This window comes from Alligator sinensis, unplaced genomic scaffold (assembly GCF_000455745.1).
Source record: "Alligator sinensis unplaced genomic scaffold, ASM45574v1 scaffold447_1, whole genome shotgun sequence".
Taxonomy (NCBI): Eukaryota; Metazoa; Chordata; order Crocodylia; family Alligatoridae; genus Alligator; species Alligator sinensis.
The window spans coordinates 1,261,605-1,287,528 of record NW_005842123.1 but is presented as its reverse complement, the minus strand read 5'-3'; the positions used below and the strand labels follow the sequence as shown (position 1 = coordinate 1,287,528).

General features: G+C 43.0%; 1 protein-coding gene across 1 annotated transcript in view; it reads right to left on the bottom strand.

Annotated features, from left to right (window-relative positions):
• The window catches only part of ABCC8 (ATP binding cassette subfamily C member 8), a 154,741-nt gene that overhangs the window by 7,327 nt on the left and 121,490 nt on the right, over positions 1-25,924 (bottom strand). The window contains exons 26-37 of the mRNA XM_006024884.3: positions 24,526-24,773; positions 23,231-23,391; positions 19,041-19,110; positions 16,091-16,248; positions 13,040-13,132; positions 9,659-9,761; positions 6,232-6,345; positions 5,701-5,821; positions 5,430-5,560; positions 4,107-4,185; positions 1,660-1,768; positions 333-436 (exon numbers count right to left, since the gene is read on the bottom strand). Coding sequence (XP_006024946.1) covers positions 333-436; positions 1,660-1,768; positions 4,107-4,185; positions 5,430-5,560; positions 5,701-5,821; positions 6,232-6,345; positions 9,659-9,761; positions 13,040-13,132; positions 16,091-16,248; positions 19,041-19,110; positions 23,231-23,391; positions 24,526-24,773 — 1,491 coding nt within the window. The remainder of the gene's footprint in view (positions 1-332; positions 437-1,659; positions 1,769-4,106; positions 4,186-5,429; positions 5,561-5,700; positions 5,822-6,231; positions 6,346-9,658; positions 9,762-13,039; positions 13,133-16,090; positions 16,249-19,040; positions 19,111-23,230; positions 23,392-24,525; positions 24,774-25,924) is intronic.

The following is a 25,924-nucleotide window of genomic DNA, read 5'->3' as shown; positions in this document are numbered from 1 at the left end:
CTTAGAAGCTTAGCTAGGTTCATTTGTTCTTGACTCATTAGCCAAAGAATTATAGAGTGAGGTTCACCACCTAGCTCTGATGAAGTCAGTGGGGGTTTGGGCACTGATGTATGCCAATGAGTAAAATATTCATTATGCAGATATTGAGAGAAAGTTGGATGGGCCCAGAACATTTGACTTCACACAGCGTTCCCCAAAACAATTCCAGTATCAGCCTACACGATCCTATGTAATTTTTGTTTCTGTAACAGTCATTTTTAAAACACTAGTTAAACTTTAAATATAAATGAATCTACCATTGGAACAGTTTTTGAAGCAGAGACAACTATTACCTAGACCTCCTGGAAGTGCCTTCACCACGTGTTTCAGCTGTGCTATTTCCAAGGCCTCCCAGAGCACGCTGTCTGTGCATTTCTTTTCTGGGTCCAAATTAAACCTGTGGTTAAATGCAGTTTAAAATGATAAGCAACATCACCTTCACAAATACATGGCTCCTACACTCATTTTTTCCAATACAACTGTAGGGTCATATACAAGATGATCCAGCCTTGTGCTGAACTATGAAACACAAACACAGCACTAGAGCAGAACCATAGCCGTAAATTAAAAAACAGGTGTTATCAACCACTCTGAGTGTTACCATAGCTTAGTATTACCCACAATGAGCAAAAACAAGCATCTTTTTTTTTCCCTGTCATATCGCATTGCTGAAAACATAACACAATACTCAGGAATAAGACTCACTGCAGTGTGCAAAACTTTACGTTTACTTTATACTGCTACTGCATATGTTGTGAATGCCCAATGTTGGCCCAAATAAAATAGGCAAACAAACAAAATAAATGTATTTAGTCACTGTATTTTCAGATCTAAATGATTCGTGCCCTTTTCGTACGAGCACAGTAATGTGCCCCAGTCTCATATTTTTTCATAGAGGCAAATTTGCCAAACTGCAGCAGTTTCCAACTCGTGATGAAATAAATTTTAGTCTAATTACAAAAATGTCCAGCTGTTTAGGTGATATCACCCAAGGGTCAGATTATTTCTTTTGGTTGAAAATTCCATAGGATGGAAACTTTTTGAAGCTCTCTTTGTCAAGCTCCCACTGTGACTTTCCCTCCGAAGAAAGAGGTTTTGATTTTCATGGAAGATAGAATGGGACAAGGCCTGAAAAACTAACAGAGCATGAGGCTCCAAAATCAACATATCCTAAGCCTCTCTTTCCAGGATTTCCCTTGTCTTTCTCCCTCCTTTTTCTGGTGCCATGGCTATTCACCTTGCATACCTTACCATGTCAAAGGAAGTTTCAAGGTGTGCAAACTAATGGTGCGTAACCAGCATGCTAGCTGATCTACTGGATCCAGATGGCAGAAGACAGTGACTACTGCCAGGATCCTTCATATATAGGATGTGCCCTGGCCCTTGCACCTCCTTTTAGCTAGGGGAGCACTGACTGGGTTCCAGCATCTGTGAAGGTGGTCTCTGGGAAGATACCTGACAGAAGCACACTGACGAGACAATGCTCCCCTCTTTTCAATTTATGGAGGAGCAGCATCAGCTCCTTTACTCAGATAGTTTGCTCCTGCCACCTCTGTGAAAAACATAATCTATGATAATTGATATCCTAACCATTTCTTGCAGCTTGTGCTTAATACTTACCGGATTGTACCGCTGAACAAAATTGGGTCTTGGAGAATGATTGACAGCCTGGATCTCAGTGTCTGTAAAGGGAGCTTAGCAATGTCTATACCATCAATGATAATCCTCCCTGTTCAGAAGAACATTGAGAGTCTGTTGTATTTGTTTGCCACATCACACCAATAGCAACCAACCTTACCTGACTGGTTAACAGCTTGCAGTATGTTATAGAATGGGGTGGCAACATATGGATCTGGCCCACAGATGTGGGGCTTTGGTGGCAAGTGGCAGTGTGGGGGGCTCCTGCTGCAGGCACTCTCCCCATGCAAAGACAAGCAGTGATGGTGGCTGAGTCCTAGCACTTGCTTTCCTGCCCACCTCTGACCCAGGTTGTGTCACACTGGTCCGCAGCCAAAAAAAAGGTTGCCTACGCTTGATGAAAGTAAGCGTGCAGGACTATATTAATCAGGGAAATGAGTTTCTGGTCATCAGAGAGCACAGTTCTCTTGAGACTAAAACATAGTTGAGAAGGGTTTGGGAGCTGCCTGTAACATTTTATGAATGTTATATGTTTACCTGTCTGTTTATTCTTTATTTTGTTGTTTGCTAGATGTTTACAAAAGGCTAATTCAAGCAGGAGTCCATGCACATATGCAGGAGAGGGACCAAACACTTCAGATATTCCTGTTACTGATATTGAAAGGACACTGAAGGTATCACCCACCTGGATGTTTTACCTTTGACTATGTTGGGCATAGAATGCAATCTAGCTTCAGGGTAAGGAAGCCTGGATTTCCCGGTAGGAAAATGGAACAGAGCTTTGAGGTTGATGAGAGAGAGGCCCAGAAGCACAGGGCAGGCAGGGAGTGAGATAGGCAGTGCTAAGGAGCAGACTGGGAGTGCTAAGTAGCAGACAGCCAAAGGAGACAGGGGTGTTTAAGATAAGCAAGGTCTACCTAAACTGTAGATAATGCAAGTGTGTGTCTAGATTTTTTGTTAAGTAAACCTCTTTTTCTTTGGTTAAGTTTAGTTCCTTGCCTCTCATCTGTATTTTTGTAACAAATTAACTAAAAGAAAATCTAGCTCCACGAGGCACAGAAAAAAGTCCAGCTTCAGAAAAAAGTCTAGCTTCTTTGATTGGTTGCTGATCTACACGTGCAGTTTTGGGGAATGAAGTTTCTTTTTACTGGCGTTACTTAGGAACATCATGAGCAGTATATGCATCTGCATACAAAAAATAGTCAAATTGCCTTTATTTCCAGAGGGGCTGAAACAGACATCTGACCCAGCCTGTTGCACCTGAGAATCTCCCTATATACATACATGTAGTAGTTCCAAATGGTAATGTTTACTCCTCTCACACATCAACCATGAGATTACTGGCTCACAGAGGAAGTCATGGCTGGGATGGAATTTGTAAATGAAGTAGGGAGATAGGTCTTTGGAAGTTGGATCCAGGAAAGAATCATCTAGTTGGATCCAGGATGAGTAAAAAAAAAAACCCTCTAGCTTATTTCTGGAGCTTCAAACAGCATCTTTTCTTTTCTCTCTATTGCTTTTAAACACTATGCATGTTGATAAGCTTTAGAAATAAAAATATGATCTCTCTGCATCGCACCTCTCCTTTTAATGTAAATTAGCTTGCCATGTTTACAAACTAATGAGAGAAGACTGACATGATGCAAGAAGAACCCCATTTTTACTAGATTATCCTGATATAACTGTATGGAAGTCTAGCTTTGGACATAGCTTATAGGACCTCACTCCTGATCCCCCTGAAATCACTGAGTTTCAAAGAATCAGATCCAGGCCTTGAACAAAACAAATATTGGAACTCAATATGAATTGTTTAAAAACACACTTCAAGTTCTTTTTTTATTCTTAATGGAGACTCTCAATGAGAACTTTTGTGGCTGTTCATGGCATTAGAATAGATCTAGCAAACTGGATGAGGTTTCATATTGATTCTGGATTATCAGGATGATTGAAACTGATGAAAGGCATGCGACTTCTTACTTTAAATAAGGCCAACAATGGGTGTGTCTACAGGAGACACTACTGTGCAGTGGTTACTGTCCATTTATTTAGTACTTGTTATAAACAAGTTATAAACAAGTACTTGTTATAAACAAGTACTAAACACATATATGCAAGTATAAACGAGTACTAAATAAATGGGCAGTAACTGGAGTTACTACGCATTAGTGCCAGTGCATGCCTTTTAAGTGACACTACTCCAAAGAAGCCTAATATTACTGCGCAGTAGTGTCTCAGCATGATTTTTATCACATGACATCACTGCACAGTAGTATCAATCTACTGTGCAGTCAGCGTCTTGTACAGATGTGCCCAATGTGTAGCACAATTTTATTGCCTTTATAATTCAAAACTGCTGCTCATAGACAATGAGAGATCAAAGTTGATTCCTCAAGAGTCAACTGTCACCAGAAGGACAGATGTGTGCCTACCTTCAAAGGTGTCAACCATTCTGAAGAAAGCAAGAGAGAAGGAGGATTTCCCACTGCCTGTTCTGCCACAGATTCCAATCTACAACACAGAAACAAGATGATTAAATATTATATGATCAGAAGACGATAACACCTGAAGAGTTTGCAACAAACATCTCAACTGAAATTCAGGTCCCAGTGAAGTCAATGGCCAACATGAACTGACTTGGAGATGGGAGTGGAGGGTGGGTGTCCAAAATTTCATCTTTTCTTTAAAGAAGAATACCATCATTTAGGGTTAGAGTATGGGTAGCCTTCCAGGACAGTCCTAAAGAGGAATCCGTCACAGTGGACCTTTCAGAACACAGGGAGAGCTGACTAATGCTGACAGGAAAGCTTGGTACTCCAGAGGAGGCACTTCTGGGTGGAACAATTTCTTTAACAGTGGGACAGACATGTAACATTAAACAGGGGAGGCTATTGAAGCTTTTTATGGTTTGTATGGGATACTTTGAATAGGGATGATCCTGCCTCAGGCACGGGATTGGACTAGATGATCTCTGGAGGTCCCTTCCAGCCCTACTTCTCTATGATTCTATGAACAAGCAACAAAAAAGGAGAAACAGGATAAGGGTCAGTAAGCCATTCGGGAATGCTGAAAGTGTGTCTATCCTCTGCAAGGGTCAGTGCCCCTTATTTTGTGCCCTGTGTCCCACAGCAAAACACTATGAAGTTGCCAGGTCATAGAAATGATCATTGAAGTGATCACAGAAGGGTAAGGCTGGAAGGGACCTTCAAAAGTCATCTAGTTGAATCCCTTGCCTGAGGCTAGATCACCGCAATCCAAACTATCCCATACAATCCATAATCTAAACCCTACATCAACCCTGACACAACACAGACCTAACCTGCCACAGGTAAAGCAGAGGGACCACAGCAGCCAACATCTTGCTTTTATGAAGTTGTCAATATATGCTTAAGAAATTCCAGCTAGAGGGCCATGCCCCCTACTACAGAGGAAGGCAAAACCCCCCACTGTCAATATCAATCTGAACATGGAGAGGTATCGTACAGTTCCACCTTTTCCCTGTAACAGTATATATATGGAAGGCATCAGTACAAAACTATAAAAGAAAATTAGAACAAAAGCTGGTATAATAGTATCTGAACTGGATGAAACAATTTTGAAAATATTTGGCAGACAAGAAACTTTGGATCCATTCATAAAAAATATCTGGCTACATTCCCACAAGTCTTTGATTTTATCAACTGGTCTGATAGTTGGTCAGTGAATGATCAACTAGTGAATGAATCATTTTTTTCAAATCACCCATACTATTTTACCTTTTGTCCTGGAGAAAGGTGAGCATTGACATGTTTCAGGACTGGCTTTAGGTTGCTGTCATAACGGACACTCAGGTTCTGTATTTGGATCTCGCCTCGGTCGGGCCAGTTCTGAGGAATCTGTGATGGAGCTGTGCCCAGGGCAGAAAACACCCCAACTTGTGATCACTTCATCAACTCATTAAGTGTTTGCATAAGTTATTGTTTGCAACACCACAGATCATTAATCTTTTAACAGCTATTTTCTTAAGCTTTACAATACCACACTTACAAAGAAGTCCTTCATATTTTTCAGCTTCTGTTTTTAGAAGGCCATTGATTCTTTTCACTGCTCCCAACTGGATTTCCATATCTGCCAAGTTCCGAACCATCCAATTCAGGTAATTAGACACCTGAAGTCAAATAAATAAATAAATAAAACACATTTAGTACTTACAGTTGATATGAAACACTAGGAGAGATACATATTGGAAGATCATTTGGCCAGTGGAAATTTTAATCCCTTCAGGATAGCTTTTTTTGTTTTCATGTGAGCTCTAGGTCACAAAGCTTATGTGCGCTTGCTCCCTCTTTATCTCTCTATATATAAATAGCTTGTTAAAAGTTTATATATATATTTACATATGGATGTAATTTAGTTAGTTTATAGTAAGGTGCAGATCTAACCTGCCTTCTGCTTTCATTTTATAGCTTCCCACCATGGATGTGTAGACAGGAATCTTCCAATCTTCCTGTCTTTGCTTTTCTTCAGAACTTTCTTGTAAACCTTCAGAGCACAATCCCAACACTTGATTTGACTTACCATAAGGGCATAGGTTAGTCCTAAGCCCACAAGTCCTGAAGAGAGGGGATCCTTCCAGTAGTTGGTAATAGAAGTGACAGCAGCTATAAGAACCACACATGCACCAATGTATTCCTGAAGGAATAGGAGAAGGTGCCATCATTAATTTGCTGCCTGTGCAAAAGTTTTCAACAGATTCCATTTGAAATGCTAGACCCTTGTGCACACTAAACCCTTCAGCTAAGGATGAAATGCAGTCAGAAAAATTTAAAACACCTATGCACATAACCGGCTTATTCATGCATTCTTATTGCCGCTTTCTTTGTTCCATCTCTCCCATTCCTCCCTCTGGTCTGTAATAGCTCCTGCTGATTTCCTGCTCTGTGTTAAGTCAGCCCTGGTGTTAACCCCTTTTTTTTTTTTTTTTGGTACTAGTAAATTATTTCAGGTAGATGCAGGATTTTTGTACTGAAACGGTTTTACTGAAACAGTCTAGCGAGGATGCAGTTAAATTTTAAACGGGGATAGTTTATCTGCTAAAGATATGGGGACTAGCTTTAGGGCTGTGAGAAACGGCACCGTTCTGTTTCAACTTGCATTTCAACGTTTCGAATTTTGTTTTGATTCGAAACCGCTGTTCCGTTTCATTTTGTCGAAACAGTTTTGCTGTTTCGACACTGTTTCTATGCTGTTTTGACTTTTCGCCCATAGGCTATAATGGAGAAGCTTGAAACAGCCTATAAATTTGTCACTGTTGGCCCGATTTGGATGAAACTTGCAGAAATAGTAGCCCCTTCGGAGTGGCATGAAGCTTGCAAAGTTTCAAGGAGATAGGTGCAGGGGTTTGGGGGAAACTGCACCTCAAATCTTGAAAGCAAAAAACTCACGTCACATGTATGTGTTAAGTCACAGCAGGGTCAAAACTCCCTGCTGAGGCCATGAAGCCTGCCAAGTTTCAAGGAGATAGGTGCAGGGCTTCTGGGTTCAGGGCCCTGCACCTCTGGCTGCTGACAGGCAAAACTCATGACATGGGTGCTTGTGGGACACAGGGGGGTGAAAACTGCAGGCTTGCTAGGCCCTGGTGCGGCCACAAAGCCTGCAAGCTGTCAAGGAGATAGGTGTAGGGGGAGTCTGGGTTCTGGGGCTGTGCACCTCTAGCTGCTGACAGGCAAAACTTGTGACATGGCTGGGTGACAGTGTGTGTGTGTGTTAAGGTGTGCCCTCACACAACTGACAGCAGGGCAGAAAGCAGGGCAGTTCAAACAATGCTGCCTTTTATTTAGTTTTTCCATCCCTCCCCCAGAGCACTGGGATTGGAAGAGACCTCAGGAAAGGATGACAGTCATTGGCCAGCTACACAGTCCATAATGAGAGCACTCCTTCCCCCTCTCTTTCCCCTCCCTCTCCTTACTTTAGTTTCTGTTTCCCTGCAGGCAAGCCCAGCTTGAGCTTTGAAACGTTTTGAAAATTTTGAAATGTTTCGACTTGCCTCGTTTTGCTTCGAGGCTGTTTCAAAGCTCTCTGTTTCATTTCTATTTTGCTATTTTGAGCTTGAAACGAGTCAAAACAGTGTCAAAACAAAACTGTCGGCAAAATTTCACACTGCCCTACTAACTATACTTGTGCAAGCACCATTATACAATATAACTGTGTCCACACTATGGAGGGGCTTATACAATTAAACTGATATCATTAAAATAGTATATTTTCTGGAAGTCGGCAAGGCTTTTCATGTGAGGTCTGTGGGGCAGAAATAGTCTTATTTTATGTTTGTGAAGAGCAGGGATGTTAGACTCATTTGGCATGGCAGGCTGGATATGGACCATAGGGCTTCTCTTGGGTTGGACAACTCATCTCCATCAGCAAAGGGAACAGTGGTGGTGTTAACCCCTCAGATGCTGGCTCCACCAACACAGTGACTCTGGGCTCTATAGGAGTTAATGCCACTGCTGCTTGCCCCGTTGCCACAAAATTGTGTCTTTAATGGAGACGGGGATGCCAAAATTTGGTTGTGGGAAAAATGGCATCAGCATTAGCCTTTGTGGCTGCTGGAGCTGCTGTGTTGGTGGGGCCAGCACCTTGGTGGGGTAGGAAAAAGCCACCACCAGTTGCCTCTCCACTGCAGAACTGCATCCCTAACAGGCTTTGTAACCTGGGATTTTGGTGGCAAAGTGAGTAGTGGCATTGTTAACCCTGCTGATAGGAGTTAATGTCACCGTAACCACTTGCCCCACCAGAGGCCCCATATGTTTGTCATCTCTGGTGTACAGAATAATACAGCACTGGTCATAATTAGGGTTTCTACATACCACTGTAGTGCAAATAATGATACAGACCACAGGCTGGGCACTTTCATTCAAATCACCGAAAAGGTTACATGCATTTAGGCAGCAAATTACCAGTGTGTGTAAAAGTCTAAAAACATAACATGCACATTGTCATGCAATACATGTGCTGCTCTATCCAGACTGCATATGAAATGAGCCCACTTTATAGCATGACTAATTACAGCCATGCACTGCAGAAACAGGCACAAGTGCTAACACTTGCACGCCCCTACAGGCTCTTTGCATTGCTTCCCTGAAGGCTCATTTTTAACCAACCATTTATTGGACTAACCTGCTGTACTGAGCAGCTGCACTATGGAGGGAACAAGCATGCAGAAAGCCTTTGGCTAATCCAAGCAGTGTTGAGGCCAAATCTTTCTACGCATTCCTATGCAAGCAGAAAGCACCATCACAAGGAAATTCAGTAGGGGCAGTCAGACGACAAAACCAAGTGCTGACAAGCATAGCTGTGTGGGGCGGGGGGGCTGCACAGTTGGGCAAGTTTTCATTAAAAGTACCTATATAACAGTCCTGTCAATTCAGGTTCATGATGTAACTGTTTTCTTACCAATTTGTACATAATTTGCAATGAAATTACATAGCTACATAATTAGAACAGTTTCTCCAGCTTGTGTCTGATTTTCTTTGCTGTTGTCCTCAGAGGTCATTTCATTTTACAGATGAAGAGACAAAGTCAGTTGCCTCAGTAGTCTCATGCTGAATCCAGCCAATTACATTGTGAAGATTTTTTTTTAAGATTATGAAGGCAGTGTGCGAGAAACCAAATATATACCGCATAGTGTCTACCATGCTTAAATCAGCAGATGTTTGAACAGTGAGCAACCTGGGTAGTTTAAAATGCCTTAACTGGATGGGAGAAACAAGGGGATAACTTTTATTGGACCAACTTTAGAGTTAGGAGATAGGCACAATCAATATTTTATACAAATGATAAGCTTTCAGGCACAAAGTGCCCTTCTGGATGGGTGATTTGAGTTTCTTCCACTGTGAGGATACAACAAATCAGATACCAAAGTAGGGCAGATTACTGCTATGTGCACCAGCAGTGTCTGGACCACAGCAAAGCATAAGCACTTATGCACAAAGGGTAAAATACTTGCCATGCGAACTTCCAGCCATCGATTGGCTGCTGTGAGAAAAAGGGAAGCAATGTTGTTGGAATCCGTATACTCAAGGAGCTTCTGTCGGAACCGGGCTTCATACCTTCAAAAAGAAGAGTGGCAAAACAAGAAGTGATTTTGGAGAGAAAATAACACAAAATAAAAAGGGGTTTGTGGGTCCTGTTTTCAAGAGGTATTTATCTTAGCCTCCAAGTCAGTATGCCTAAAGGTTGGAACATCCCCTGGCCCACATGAGAAATTCAAGCAGTATTTGCATGTCCAGACAGGGGAGTGGTCGACTGAGTTACTGCACAGTTGCACTGAGGAATGACTATTTTGTGACGTTGACTGAGCAGTAGCTTGTGATTACTGCACAGTAGCATCACGTCATGCTTTCTGCCACATGACGCTATTGTGCAGTACTCACAAGCTACTGTGCAGTCAGTATCTTGTCTAGACATGGCCAGTGGGTGCATCTACATGTGCACGGATGTGCTTCTCTTGATGCGCATTAAATTTAGTACCTCCAATATGAGTACCTCCATATGAATGCATGTTAGGCTGCCCTAATGCACAAGTACCAAAAGTGCACTTTTTTTAGTGACATTTAATGCTCAGTAGCCTATTTTACTGTTCATTAACGTATTTGCAACATTTTTACGTGATGCTTTAATGCACAGTCACATAGGTTACTGTGCAATAAAGCGCATGTGTACATGCATTCAGAGACCATAAAACTACTTAGGCACCTAGTAATCAGACTGATCTCACCCATGTGCCTCACTGCCACCTAAACTCTGTTGTGATCCAAATCTTTACTGGGAGTTGTATAAATCTCCTCAGTAAAATTACAACAATTTGCATGAATGATTGGGAGAAAACTTATAAATTAGTGAATCTTGTGAATTAGGCCATACTCCTGCAATGACTTTAGTGGGGCTGCATGGGTATATCAGGCTATTTGCTGGTATATGTTCTAAAGTTGGCAAATAGGCAAATCATGTTCCATTTGTACACCTGTTTTGACAGCTGTAAATAAAAAATAGTACTGGAGCATACTACACAGTCTACTGCCAAATGCACTGTAGAATATATTTTTTTAAATAAATGAAGTCTTAGTTATAAAATACAGCTCTCTGCTAGTGAAATCGTTAAACAAACATGAGGGGCACAATCAATGTTTTGCACAAATGATAAGGCACATAGATAGTGTAGTAAAATTCCACTGTATATCAAATAAAAATGTTCTTTTACCCCTTTCCAAGCACAGCCCTCAAATGTCCAATAAAGTTACTTATCATATAAAGTTATTGGGCCTTTAGAAAAGGAGTGTGCTGCAGAGCTGTGGATTATTATGTTTAGGTTGCTCACACCTTATCCAACAACCAGGGTACAATAAAAGGCTAAGTAAGGATCCTGATGTGGTACAGTTCCCCAAGGGAATGTGTGGGGGTCTTGAACTGGAGATGGGAACAAACTTTCACTGTCAATAGAGTGCATCAAAATGCTAAGAATATTTCTACAAAAGCTGCTCCCAAAGCATCCAAGAATTTCAGGTCCCCCTGACGTACAAAGGAGCTTAACATCCTTTCTGCTGGAACCTTATGCTCACGGTTTATTTATTGTTTAGGGCAACTATATCAAAGTGTTCAAAGCACTGGGTAAGATGTGGACATGATATGTCAAACTTACACGCTGAAAGTTTATTTGTGGCTGCAGCAGCAACAATAGCAGCTGTCTTTCTGACAGCCTTCCTGGATCTTCATAAGTGTCTCTTAGCCATTTTGAGCAAATACAGGGCAGCAAATAAACAACAGTAAGGACACTCCAAGAACAACTGGCACCTGCTAGCTACATGACTGGATCCTTGGGTTAGTGTGTTATTTTTAGGGATATAAGGACTGAGTATTTTGCTCAGGCCTGGCAGTCTAAACTCCACTGCTACTACTCATTAGGCAGCTGAAAAGCAAGGTTGTTCTAAAAATAGCCAAGAGGCAAGCCAACCCAGAAGACTGGCATGTAGATGGAATACACAACTTACTGGCAGTCTACTGCTAGTGGGGTGGGGGGTGGGGGGGGGTGTCACAGCCCCATCAGCTAGTCTGGGATTTCAAATAGATGAATAAGCATCACCTTCCTAAATTCTGAGCAGGCTTTGCTGGGCTGTTCATTTCACAGTGATAACAGGAAATCTAAAAGGACTGTTCTAAGCAACCAAGAGTATCAAGGAGATGGTACCAAGAGGATTTTTTTCTAACACAACCTGAAGCAGTGGAAGATTAATGCTCAAGAAGCCCTCCTCACTTCCTCCGAAGTAGAAGAGAATGAGAATAAAAGGGAAAGACAGAAATTCAATACCTGAAAGGCATAGTGAATTACATATCCTTTAAGGAGAACACAGCTGAATGAATACCAAGAAACTGGAGAATACCGTTATTCAAGAAATGAATAAAAAGTGTGTAAATAAGAATTAACAAAGAAATTACAGAGGTGCTCTCCTGTTACACTAGCCAAACAGCAGCAAGAATACCAATTTACTGTTGTGTCACTGAGCTCTAAGCTTGAAATCCTGATTGGGACGATTTAAATATGAAACACGTTAAATCCAAGTATAAAGTTCTAAATTACCATTTTTCCTTAAAAAAAAAAAAGAGAAAAAATGAATTATACTATTCAATAGATATATAACTTTGTAGATGAAAAGTGCTATGTACTGTTATTGTAAAGTTTGTAAATTCAGCTTTCAGAATTATCACAAAAAATTGCAGAATTCAAAAGATGAGATGCTAACAACGTTTAACTTTCATTTTACAGTTATGTTTAGCTGAGATTAGGTCCTGAAAGATGCCTGACTGACTAACTCAACATGAAAAACACAGATAATTCTGGGTCAGGGGAAACATATTAAGTTCAGCAGAACTTTTACAAGTATCCTAAAATGGGAGATGGTGACCAGCATGTTTTAAAGCAAATACACCACTCTGTTGTACTAGATAATCTTAAACTGTTCCTGCTATGAAACAGAGGCAAGAAAGAACTTGGAAGACTGCAGGCTAAGGTTTTATTACTATTTGAATTCTTCATGAAATCCTGGATTTTCAGACATCAGCTTCTGTTCTTGCACTTGTAAATAAAATATCCACAGGTAAATTTTTACTCCCACATCTTAAGTCACTGGAGTGTCTAAGAATTCAATTTACTGATGTAAGCAGGTACTTACATCTTCTAGAACGTCTGAACAGCAACTATCTGCCCTTACAAAATTGCAGGGTAGAAGCTGAGGTCCCATGAAAGTCAGGCTGAACATATGGCTCATGATGTACATCCTGTATACTTCATATTTCAAAACAAAATAAACGTATTTCTTTCTTTAAAAGATACCTGAAAGCTCGTATAGTGGTTAGACCTTCCACAGTCTCTGAAAAATGGGAAAGCAACGGTAGCTGTGTGCTGTCATCCAACTGTTGTAGGTCCCTAGAAATGATGTTTAAAATTCAGCTTAAGTAGTACAGTTACTGCTTTAAAAAAAGTCTCTCTAGTATCTTGGGGAATGAAATGAAACATCAGCAGAACAGAAGTATAAAATCACAAGGTGAAGAAGAAGAATGTGAAATAGATTCTGATGCAGAGCTCAGGATCCACTAACAGCAAGAGAGATGGTCCTCTGAAAGTAAGAGGACATTTCTTATTAAACTGTTACGTACATCATTGGAGCTCTGTGATGTCCTGTGGCACTTCACCCCTAGAAGGCAACCTGTTCATCCGTTCTAATTTCTCAGAGTTACTTATGAAACTTCATTTGGGTTTCAGTGAACTGGAATGGCTACTGTAACATTTCTGTATCAAAATTCACAGTGTACACAAACTAACAGCTACATTCTCACCTTTTCAGTGGGTTAAGCACTAGGATTAACAGGAGAGATACTAACAGGGCAGAAATGATGAAAGGCAGGGATCCTCAGCTAATCCAGGTAATAAAATAAGAATCCACAATCCCTGTTCAAACCCTACTCATCACAATCCAGTCTGTGGATGATTTATTCTTCTGCAATTTCCCACTCAAATTGGTCCAAGAACTAAAACATCAAGATCATAGATAGAGAATTGAAAGATCCTAGACACAGCCCTCCGGGCCAGCCCCACAGAAGGTATGAGAGACTGATGCATCTTTTGGCAGCCTCAGAGAGCACTACTGCTAACCATGCTCCATTCTTCTGTTTGCTTCCTGAGATTCTTTCTGCTTTGCTGCCATGTCTCTAGTTACTCCTAGGCTAAGTATAGAGACAGTCAAGAAGACCAAAGCAGAACTGATTCAATCTAGGCAGCATGGGCAACTGGTGCCTCCTGAGTCAGGGGGGGTGGGGCAGGGCGGGGCGCTTGCCCCCTCAGCAGTCAAAGACTGTGGGGGGGATGGGGGTCCCCCGTGGCTGATCCTGCTGACCAGGGGAGGGGGATTCCCCTGTGGCCAATCCTGCAGCCCGGGGGGGGGAGGGGGTGGTCCCCTGTGGCCGATCCCACCGACCCACAGGTGGCAGCAGTGCACCCCTAGCACGTCCAGGCATGCTGCTGGGAGAGCCCTGGGTGAGCGGGGTTGGCCATGGGGGGACCGCTTCTCCTAGCACCCCCACCCCCCAGCTGGCGCTCTCAGGGGGGGCACCGGTGCTCTCGCCTGGCCCCCCTGCCAGGGAACGCTGGCTGACAGGGGGTGCACTAGCGCTGTCAGGGGGTACAGGTATGCCCCTGTGCACCCTGTATGTGGCGCCACTGCTAGGTAGTTTCCTCTAAGTTGTATAGGTTCATTTGATAACCAACTGAACTGATGCTCAGTTTTCAACTGGGAAAGGCAGGGAGAGGCCTGCACTGACCCATAACAATAGGCAGGGGCACTACAGCATGACTCCTAGCCTGCTGGTCATTGCCAGCCCAGCCATGTGTCTCCAATCCTGTGCTGTCCTCCCACAAGGGGTTGAGGAGCCCCCTGCCTGGGTGCTGGCTCACTTTGGGGGAAGCCTCTCCCTCAGGGGGTTTCCCCCAGCCTGGGCTCCCCAGCTCAGGCAGCCTTGGGAAGCCGAGGGGAATTCCCCCTTCCCAGCTGCTGATTGCTTCAGTGGCTGCCACAGGAGAGAGGGAGAAGTCCTCTCAGCTGGGTGCCTACCCATATAGCCCAGCATGGGGGCACCGGGGAGCCCCTACCTTGGGGGGCTTCCCTCCACCCCAGCCCTGGGCAGCCCCAGGGAGCATAGGGCAATTCTTCCCCTCCTGAACCCCACCATTGCTTGCCTTAGGTGTTGTGAATCTCAGGGATAGCCCTGGGCAGCCTCAGGGAGTGGTGGGAAATTCTTCCACTCCGCTGCAACTACTTTTGCCTCAGACTCACAGCAACTGAGGCAAAATTGGCTGTGAAGGAGCAGAAGAATTTCCCTTTACTTCCTGAGGCTGCCTGAGCAGCTAAGGCAAGCAGCGGTGGGGTTGGGGAGAGGAAGAATTCCTCTCAGCTCCCTGGGGCTGCAGGACACTGGGCTGGGGTAAGGGAAAGCTCCCCAAGGTGGGGGCTCCCTGGTGCCCCCATGCTGGACTGCACAAGCAGGCACTTGGCCTGGAGAACTTCTCTCTCCCTCCTGTACCAGTCACTGAAGCAATCAGCAGCTGGGAAAGGGGAGAGGGGAGGGCTACTGAACACTGAATATCCCCGACCACAGAGGCTTTCTCTTCCCCTATGTGCTGTGTAGACCATGGCTAGGGGGATCTGGGGGTCTGTTCCTCTTCCCTCCCCCGCCCCGTCCCTATGGGCTGATGGATGCATGCAAGAAGCAAGCTAAACACAGAGGGGTGAGGCAGTCCCTGCTCCACTGGAGCAGACAGCACAGCCCAGGGCTGCAAAGCATCCTGGGATGCTGGGGGAGGGTGAGTTAACTTGAACCAGGAAGGGGTCTGGGACAGAAGTTTCACAAACCGGTTTGACCCTGATCAGTTCAGTCTGATACTACTTCCAACCAGGTTTACCTTAAACTGATTTTGGCCATTTTGAAAGTGGTTTATGTCCACTGAACTTCTGTTCTGTTACAGGTTTAAACCAGTTTCCAATCACTTAAGCCAGTTTATGTGTAATGTCTGTCCCTAACCCTAATGCTCAACCCATTGGAAAGGCAAGCATTTAGCCAATGTTTTGGTATAGCCCGTGCATTCCAGCAAGACCACTGGTTTCATTATGAAAGCAAAGATTTCCCACCTGCTTTCCAAAAGTTCAATTTTAATAGTTCCAAACAAAGCTGCTGCAAAATAAACACTTTCCACAGTAGAGAATTTGGCTAACTTTCAAACAGGAGCAAAGCCTTGGCAGGACCCATTTTTAAACACTATGTTCCCTGGTATCATATCGTGTACTTCAGAGCACATTTCAATTGCCAGAATGAACCGAGTCGATATTCTTACCTCGATGCCACTCGAAAGTATTTTTGGATGAAATAACATATGATAGCAAGAGGAACCAGGGCAACGAGAAACATTGGTGTGACGTAGGAAATTACAGCGAGAGCAGACACACACAGCAAGGTGGAACGGCTTAGGCACTCCAGAGTAGCAGGAACGTGCTAGACGAATAAAATAGAGAGCAGTAAAATATCCACAGTAAAGGAAGGGAAATAAATGTATAATACATAAACTGACATTCAACATATCTATTCTTTCTTTTCCCCACTTATAATAAAACCCCACTACTGTGATTTTAAATGTTGGCATTTAGGGCTCTTTCTGAATTGGCAGGTGAGTTCTAGAGAAGTGTGGTGGGTTCTCTCTGCTGTGGCTGCACACACAGTGAAATGTTGGCATAAGGAACATCAGGAGAATGAAAATTTCAGGATAAAGAACAAAACACAAATCCCCAACCCATCTCCCATGCAATCCTATATTATTGCATTTCAGTATAACGAATTTATAATGAATATAAGTAAAAATAGATGAAATGTAGTGTCAAAAGGAAATGCAACTACCTTTGTAGTGTGACATTACCTTCTTTCTCTTGTTATTTGCCTGCCAGTACTGCATATAGGCCTTGGATACAGGAAGTCATGTGACAAACCACATCTCTGTATTCATGTATCCCAATGCATTGTTGGTTTGGTTGTAGTAGAGAAGGAGAGAAAGGCTAAGCAATTTTCTCTGAAGGACAAATTGCAAATTATAAATGAAGTGAATCGTGGAATCAAAATGAGTGATGTTGCTAAAAAAATGTAACAGCAGTATCAAATCTGTCAATCTTTTAAAAAGACAGACATAACATTTAAAGCATAATTCAGGAAAGCACATGAGTTGCATGTTCAGATCAGTGATCTGAAAATGTGGACAATGTGATTTATAAGAGGTTTCTGGATATACATGTTAGAAGCATCTAGTAAGTGGAAGGCTACTGTGTATTAAGGCATTGGTATTTGCAAATATACTCAGTGTTATCAGTTTTAAGAGCAGCATAGTTTTATATATACAATGGTGTGCAATGCAGAAGCCAATCCGCTGTGAACACTTGAACTTCAGAGTGGGAATGTGCAAAATATCCAGAAAAAATACTCAAGGAATAGTATTTATAATGCAGATAAGATAGGTCTTTTCAAATAGATGATGCCCAATAGAACGCCAGCCCAAAAGAGTGATCGCTATCACCTTCAAAGCAGGCAAAACAGAAACTGACTCTGATGCTGTATTGCAATGCAAGTGGTACAGATAAGCCAAAGCCATTAATACCTGGCAAATATAAAAGCCATAACTGCTTTAAAATGGGACAAGCCTGTTGTCTGACCATTGTCCAATGCACAGACTTGGATGACTACAGAGCTATTCAAGGAATGGCTTCCTTGTCTTGATGTTAGAATGAAGGTAGCACAAAGAAAAATTGCTTTGCTTGTGTTCCACATACAGCTTAGTGCCCAAGGCATTAAAAATAATGAAAATGGAGTTCTTTCTATCCAACTTATCTACTGTGTTGCAGCCACTGGATCAAGGATCATTCATGCTACTAAGCCAATCAACAGATCAAGAACGGTGGAAAAAGTTTCAGCAAACTTGGAAATTAATGAATTTTCAATCACTGGTGTTCTTTGTGGCATTCAAATAGCAGCAGCTGAACGGAGAAACATTAGTCATGGTATCATCAGCAAATGATGCTGTAAAGCAGGCACCCAGCCAGTGGCACATCAGCAATGATATGACAAACTACAGCCAGAACAAAGTGCAATGATCCTGCTATATTAGAATGGTAGATGGAGGTTTGCTAGAAAACTGACATGTCTACTGAAATTACACTCCAATACTGCATCACTGTAGATAATGATATTCTGGTGGTGCCAGAGCTATCCAGTATATCCACTGTTGACAAAATTATACATGCAAAAATAAAATGGAGAAGGAGAAGATGGAAAAGTATCTGTATGTTCATTTTCCTCTTGTTTACAAACACAAAGAGAGCCATTATCACTCAGAGATGTCCCAGACAACATTTTAGAGTGCAGATATATTCAAACATTACTTGGAAAGACATGCAGGTACAGGCATTATCAAGCAGTGCAGAAGAAGATAACTAATTTCATACACTGAATCAATCAGACAGTATTGTATTATCTTATGTATTAAAATAATATAGTCAATGTACCCAGTTAATGTTTCTGACTTCATTTCACAATATGTTCCTGCCTGTTCATTGCAGTTGTCCCCTGGCATCTGCTGCCTGTCCCACACTACATATATCAAGCCTCTGGGGAGTACTCTTTCAAACTTGGCAAACTTCACTTTAACAACATTTCACTATACAGAAATATGTTTGCAAGTCTCCTGGAATTCATTATATCAACACATCACTGTATGTACTGTAGGACATTCCTCCAAAAGAAAACGTGTGCAAGTGGCAATGGAGATAGGATAAAGTGACCAACTGGCTTTTGTGTTTGGAACTATACTATAGCTGCAGGTGATCAGACCACTGGACTGTTGCCATAATTTTATTTCCATGAGGAGCAAGTGCTTCAACCATGAGACAACACTAGGTCCCTTTGTTAAAATAAACCACAAACTCTGACATTTGGATGGTATCTGATTAATTGAAAGTGTTTAAAGAACTTAATTTTAAGAACTGGACTTCTATTTTCTAGAATACCACAAGTCATAATGTAAAGATAAAGGCATGTAAACTAAATACTCTCAGTAGGTTGGATTAATTAATAAATAAAGTTAAAACCCTCTCTGGTCAATTATAACTAAGTGAGATTTAGTTCATCTTAATATAATGTGAAACATTCAGAGACATTTTGTTTTTATTGGAGATTATGGGGGCGGGGGGAAGTGTGCAGGGAAACCCGCATGCAGAATTCAGTGAATAGTTTTATTTATTCTGTACCTGGTCAATGGTATTGCAATCAGCAGAAAATCTGTTCAAGATACTTCCCAACGGGGTGGTTTCAAAAAATCTATAACAGACAATAAATGGGAAAAAGTAAGAAATTCAATACCTAAGTAATTTTTAAAATTTTCCCTTCTGACACCCATTTCTCTTGAGCTATGTTCTGCATTAAAACACATGGATATCTATTGATTGCAGTAGAGCAGGGGTGTTAAACATATGGCCTGTGGGCTGGACCCAGTCCATGGAGCCATATGATCTGGCTCATGTGTTGGTGAACTAACCCCACCACAGCACAGGGGGTTGGTGTGGGTCGTGCACTGTATGTGGAGCCCCACCAGACCAGCCCTGCTTGCTGGCACTGGACCCAGTCCAGAGAGGGCCTTGCTGGAACTAGCTCAAAGGGCTGGTCTGGCAGAACACCACATACAGTGCTTACCCAAGGTGGCTCACTGTGCTGCATGCAGTCAGTCCAGTCCCACCCCACCTGCTGCACTTGGCTTGTGGGATTGGCATGGGGCATTGCACTGCCCAGCACTCAGCACTGGAGGTCCAGGGCATGGGCTGCATGTGGTGCTCTGGACTGACCTCCTGTGCTGCCTTGCAGCACTGGGTCCAGCCCAAGCACTACACACAGTGCACAGCTCAAGCCAACCTCACATGCCATGGGCACAATGAGCCCTGGGGCCAGCACCTGCCATGTGTGGTGCGTGAACTGGACCTGGCACCACAGGCACTGCACAGACGATTACTCCTGGTTCAGACCAGAGACCACCCCAGTGACACTGATCCAGCCTATGGGCTGGATGAGTTTGAGTTTACCACTCCTGCAGTAGGGAATACTGTGGGGATACTCCTATGATGCAACACCATGTTCCAATGTGGAGGCAACTTTTGGCCTACAGTATATTAGGGGTGTGCGAAACGGGCTGTATTCGATTTGGATTCAGCCCAAACTGGGGACAATGATTCAATTTGTTGATTCAGCTCACTGTCCCCGATTCGATTTGCCTGAATCCGAAGCTGAAGATTCAATGCTGATTCAGCGAATCAGTGATTCAGCCATAGACACAGCTTTAAATGTTTTTTCTACATACCTTGAGGTACCAGGCGCGGCTTGTGAACACTGCAATGCTGGAGCGGACGGAGCATCCCACAAGAGTGTGTGGGTGGGGGCCCCCCATGTGCTTGGCAGCGAACCTGGAAGTGGACCAGAAGTACTTCCAGTCCACTTCCAGGACTAGCCGGGAAGCGTCCCAGGGGGTCCCCCTGCACCTCCCTGGCTTAGCAATTGGCTGCAGGGAGACCCTGGGCTCCTCTCCCAGACCTAGGAGGCACCAGTTGCCGAGCTGGCGGTGTGTGGGGGGAGTGGGGCCCCCGTGCACTCCCCGGCGGACCCGGAAGTGGACCAGAAGTGCTTCTGGTCCACTTCCGGCTCTGCTGCCAAGCGCACTGGGGACCGCCCCCCGTGCTCCTGTGGGATGCTCCATCCGCCCCAGCACTGCAGCATTCATGGGCTGCCTGGTACCTTGAGGTATGTAGAAAAAACATTTAAAGCTGTGTCTATGTCCGAATTGCTGAATCGATTCAGAGGGTTCCGATTCAACTTGGAGAGATTAAAGGGTCTCCTGATTTGATTAGCATTTGGCGATTCAGCCACCGAATCAGGCCGAATCTCCACTAAATCGAATCAGGTAGCCCTACAGAGTATCTACTAGCCTGCCCATATATAGGGGAACCAGGCACCAACAAGGACTAAGCCTATTTCTGTACCCAAGTTGGAACATGCTGACAGGATATGAGAAGAAGGAAGGCATGAGTAATAGGTCTAGTGCCTCTGAAGTGACATAGCCTGCTGTGTAATTGTTGAGTTCCCAAAACAGACATATTAAAGACTTGACTATGGCCCAGCACTATCAGTTTTTTCTCTAGATTTCCTTTATGTCCCTGCACAATGTAAGTAACATAATTAAATAAGAAAAAAAATTTCCCTTTCTCATATACAAGGAACTCCTCTGTTCATACAAGGTACAAACTAAATGTATTCCCAAATCTTGCATGACCCCATTATTTTTTCTTGAAATAGCAATAAATGATGGAAAAAATCATTAAAAAAAGTTTTATATGAACTTATAGCATCAGGTGGATATATGGGACTGAGGGCTTTTTTGGGCCGGTGCTGAAGACCAGCTCACCATGCACATCTGGCATTGGGAACTGAGGAATTCTATGCCCTATCTTGCCATTATATTAACACCTGCTTGGAGCCTGAGAGGCCCTAGGCTGAGATTATGGTCTTTTGTGCACTGGCACCAGAAATAAGAATTGTGCAGGCCAAATTACACAGTTAAAGATACTTGTGCAATTCCATTAATGATGCGTTAGTAAGACTTGTTCAAGGCTATTAGCTTCAGCGAAGTTGTGCAGGAGTAAATCATTGCACCACAGTAAGCACTTCCATTAAAGAGAAGTACAATAGAACAGAATCTGCAACTTCCTGACTTCTGGTTGGGTTTTCTCTTTAATATATTTGCTCAAATCTAAGTTGTTCCTAAATTTAAGATGACCCCCTGTAACAGGGAAGCCTAGCCCTGTCACCAGAAGGCAGGTCGCCCCTTTAAGGCCAGAATTTACTGGGCATGGAGTGCTGGGAAGGAAGGGGTTAAATGCTGAGCCTGACCAGCCAGTCAGCTGACTGGAAGGGGCAGGCCAGGACTATAAAAACCCTGGGCAGAGCAGCGGGGGGGGGCAGCAGCCAAAGGCAAAGAAGTGCCTCCCAGAGCTCAATGGAGAAGCTTGGTAAGCAGTCCAAAGGCGGGAAGAGGGGAACTACGGAAGCCCCAGAGAGATGGCAGCTGCACCTCAGCAAGGACCAGCTGACGGTGAGGAGCCGAAGCACGAACCCTGCGAATGTAAGCTGACATGCTGCTTTTCTTGATCACATTTGCTGGTGGCAGTTATTACCTATGGATGGGACTGTTTATTTTCATTCTTTTTCATTACTGAATAACACCGGTGGTTTCGGTGAGGCTATTAGGAGAAGGAGGAGGCCTCATATTGGGGCCCACTATGGAGTGGGGACCCCGGTGCCAGTGAGGGTGCAGCTTTTGGCGGTACATAGGCCCTGGTGCCAGTAGGGGCACAGGATTTTGGGGTGCACTGACCCTGGTGCCTGAAGGCGCATTCTTAAAAGGCCGGGGAGACCTGGTGGACCTGAGGTGCATTTTTATTTTATTTATTTTTTCTCTTTGGACTGGGAAAGTGCGAGTTCGGGGCCGTCCCCTGGCTTTGAACTTGTGACCCTCTGGCTGTGGGGCCTCTGGGCCAGGGGGGCCGGGCTCCAGATTGGAGCAGGAAAGGGGGCCATAAGCCTCAAGACACCGGAAAATGCTAGAGCCTCAGAGTCAAACCCTGTTTGGTGGGTTTAGATGGGAAGGCCTATCCAGAGAAAGACAGGGGTCAGGCCTGCTTATGCGAAAGGCCCCAACATACAAAATACAACAGGCAGTCTCCCACTCACAAGAACATCATCATCATAATTTCCATCAAGACGTGGCAGGAGAGTAGATGGCGGGACATAAGAACTTTAAAGACGATGCCAAAGGCAACCCGCGTAAGGCGTTGCCAGGGAAGATGGCGCTGGGGAGGGTGACCTGTTACCCACCCCCCCCAATAATTAGGTTCTATGTACAGAAAATTCATAAATTTGTTACTATTTTCCAGGTACAGAATCTAATTATCAGAGGGTTGTCTTATATTTGTCCCCAGCTCACTGCTACAGCAGGGAAAATAGTGGCCGGCAGGGAGAGGGTCAGGTGGCCCCTTTGTCCTCGGCCCCCCTCCATTTCTCCCCCCTGCAGCCTTCCTGACCCCACTACCACCTGCAGTAGTAAAGTAATAACACCCCCCACCCCCCCAATTTTTATAATTAAAATTGCAGATTCTGGAAAGTCAGAAGTTAGTATTTTGATCCAGGGTAAAAATGTCTATACTGTCTTACTGGGAAATTAAAGTCCGATTTTTGGGGTTTTTTAGACATCAAACAATTAGGAGCCTAACTCACACTGTATTTCAATGAACTACACTAAAAAAATTATTTGTAGTCACTTCAAAACAGAACTATATTTGAAAGGCTGTCTTGAAATAAGGAATATCAAATGTTGCTTGTAGTAAAACCAAAGGAATACCTCATTGGTGCCAAAATAATTTTATTCAGCAGAGCAGAGTGTAGTTTTTTGGCAACTTTCAAACCAGTCCACTCCACTGCTATTGATGTGACAAGACACAATATAATCCCGATGCAGCAGAGTATGCTGAACACCTTTGAATAGTAAGCATGATCAAAGTTCTAAGAAACAAAGAAAGAAAAGTAGAAATGTTATCTTTTAACAATTAACATAATTTAAAATAAATCAGTTTATTTTGGAGACAGAGTACAGAACTGACAGCTTCAGGAAAGAAGCCCATTTTTCTCCACCCAATGAAGAGAGGAAACACAAGCTTCCTTCTCCATTTAACTTCGCCAATGAGTCCTAACCACCTTAAGCAATACTTAAGGCAATTGTTCAGGTAAAAAGTGTGTTTGGATTGGATTAGATATTCAGAATCACAGAATCTTATAAAATTATTTTAAAAGTTTATGGTAGTGTTGGAGTGATGTTGTTGTCGTGGTGGTCCAGGAATTATGTGAGAGGTAAGGCTTTAAAAGTTTATGTATTTGAGAATTCTAATTGAGTAAACAATTCATTTTAGAGCCTAATATCACATGTTGGGTACCTCTTCTAATGCAAGTAGGAGAAAGACCAGAAAGTTTTAGAATAAATTACTAGCAATTTTACATTAAAATTCAGCCTCAAAAGCAAAATCTTGGTCCCACTGAAGTCTACAGCAAAATTCACAAAAATGAAAGTATACAGACATTAATTCATACACAGATGGAAATTGGGTTTTTCAAAAAGAATAATTTCAGCATTGCATCAAAAACCATGGAATACTTGTTAGTCCTTCTTAAAAATAATAAATGAATCATAGCACTATTCAAGCTGTTTGGTTTTTTTTTTCCTCGAAGAGATAAAATCCCACAGCTAACACTATTATGAATTTCATGCAGAATTAAAGTAAAAATCAAAGAGAAGTATTCTAGATTAGGGTTTTGTTCTCATTTGTTAGGGAAGTCATCTTGAAAGCACTACCAGCAGACACACAGGTACAACACACAAAAAAAGAGTTGTGTCTCTATCAAGACTATTTTAGAGATGCAAACCTACATTACCAAGCAGTGTGAAATGATTAGAATATTATAACCATGGTAAAAAGAAGAAATTTAGCACCATGATGATGATAACTAAAAATGTGTTAACCCTGAAAATATTCTGTGATGTACATTGTAGTAGGAATACAACACATCACACATAAAAGGTCAAGTGGAAGTTAAGGTAGGAAAAGGTTTACCTGTCAAATTAAAGATGTGGCTTTACTATACCTGGCAAGCTGTGCAATTCTTTTGCTTTTCTGTAATCATTGCAGAAATGGCTGCAGATGTCCACTTTGCCAGACAATAGTCAATAGCCACCATAACAGTGTGCTTCAAGAGCTGGGAAAAGACCAATAAAGGTAAGAGCAAAATTCCTGCTGAGCTGAGGTACTTCCCACAGGCTCGCCAAGGCATCTTTGCTCTCTGATGTAGCACAGAGGATAAATTGTCTTCATCATCACTTTCTGTTATTTCTTCTGCAATTAACAAAAAAAAAAAAAGACTGTTAGTAGCAACTGATAGTAAAGTTACACTGGGATCCTCTTACATTTTACACCTGGTATATGAACTGGCAAAGGCTGATTGCGAAATACCATAACAAGACTTATTACTCATGCTGTCTATGTTGCACTTTATGTATTATGTTCGTAAAACCCGATTCAGCAAATATCTTAAGCAGGTGCTTGGAGGCTAATAGCCCCAGTGCTATAAATTAACATGATATGGTACAACCAGTTAAATATGAGGAACAATATGCCAAAAAGCTAGTCTACTGGAACAACAACATTGTGCAATATCCACAGCTTGCAAGGTGACTAGCATAGTAAATATTATTCATGAAACCAGTCGATAATAGGGCATTTATTTAAAAAAAATTAAGTAATCCTTTGGCTAACAGCTTAGGGATGCTCCTCTTCCTGACCTCCAATACATTTGATAGTGTTCAGGTGGAGTACTACATTCTTGCAGAGTCCTATGTTGTAAGTAGAGTTTCAGGCAGATGCAACCTGCTTCTGAACTACAGATGGCAGGATCAGGGTCTAGCATCTTAGCTTACAAAATCTACCATTCAAAATGTGCACAACATTTTCATAGACACTAGGGCTGGAAGGGACCTTGGAAGATCATTGAGTCCAGCCCCCTGTCCCAGGGGCAGGAAGTCACAGAATCCCAGCAAGATAAACATCCACATTTCTCTTGAAGGTGTTCAAAGTAGGTGCCTGAACCACCTTTGGCAACAGTCTATTCCAGACTTTGGGGGCTTGGACAGTAAAGAGGTTCTTCCTTATGTCCAGCCTGAAACAGTCATGAAAGAGTTAGTGACCATTTGACCTTGTTATCCCCTAGGGTGCTGTGATGAACAGATGTTCCCCCAGATCCTGATGAACACCCCTGATAAACCACCAGGATCACCCTGAGCCTGCGCTTTTCCAGGCTGAAGAGTCCCATGGCTCTCAGCCTCTCACTATAAAGTCTATTTTCCTGACCTCTGATCATGTGTGTGGCTCTCTTCTGCACTCTCTCAAGCTTCTCCACATCCTTTTTGAATTGTGGAGCCCAAAACTGGATGCAGTACTCCAGTTGTGGCCTCACCAGGGCTGAGTACAACGGGAGAATGACGTCCTGG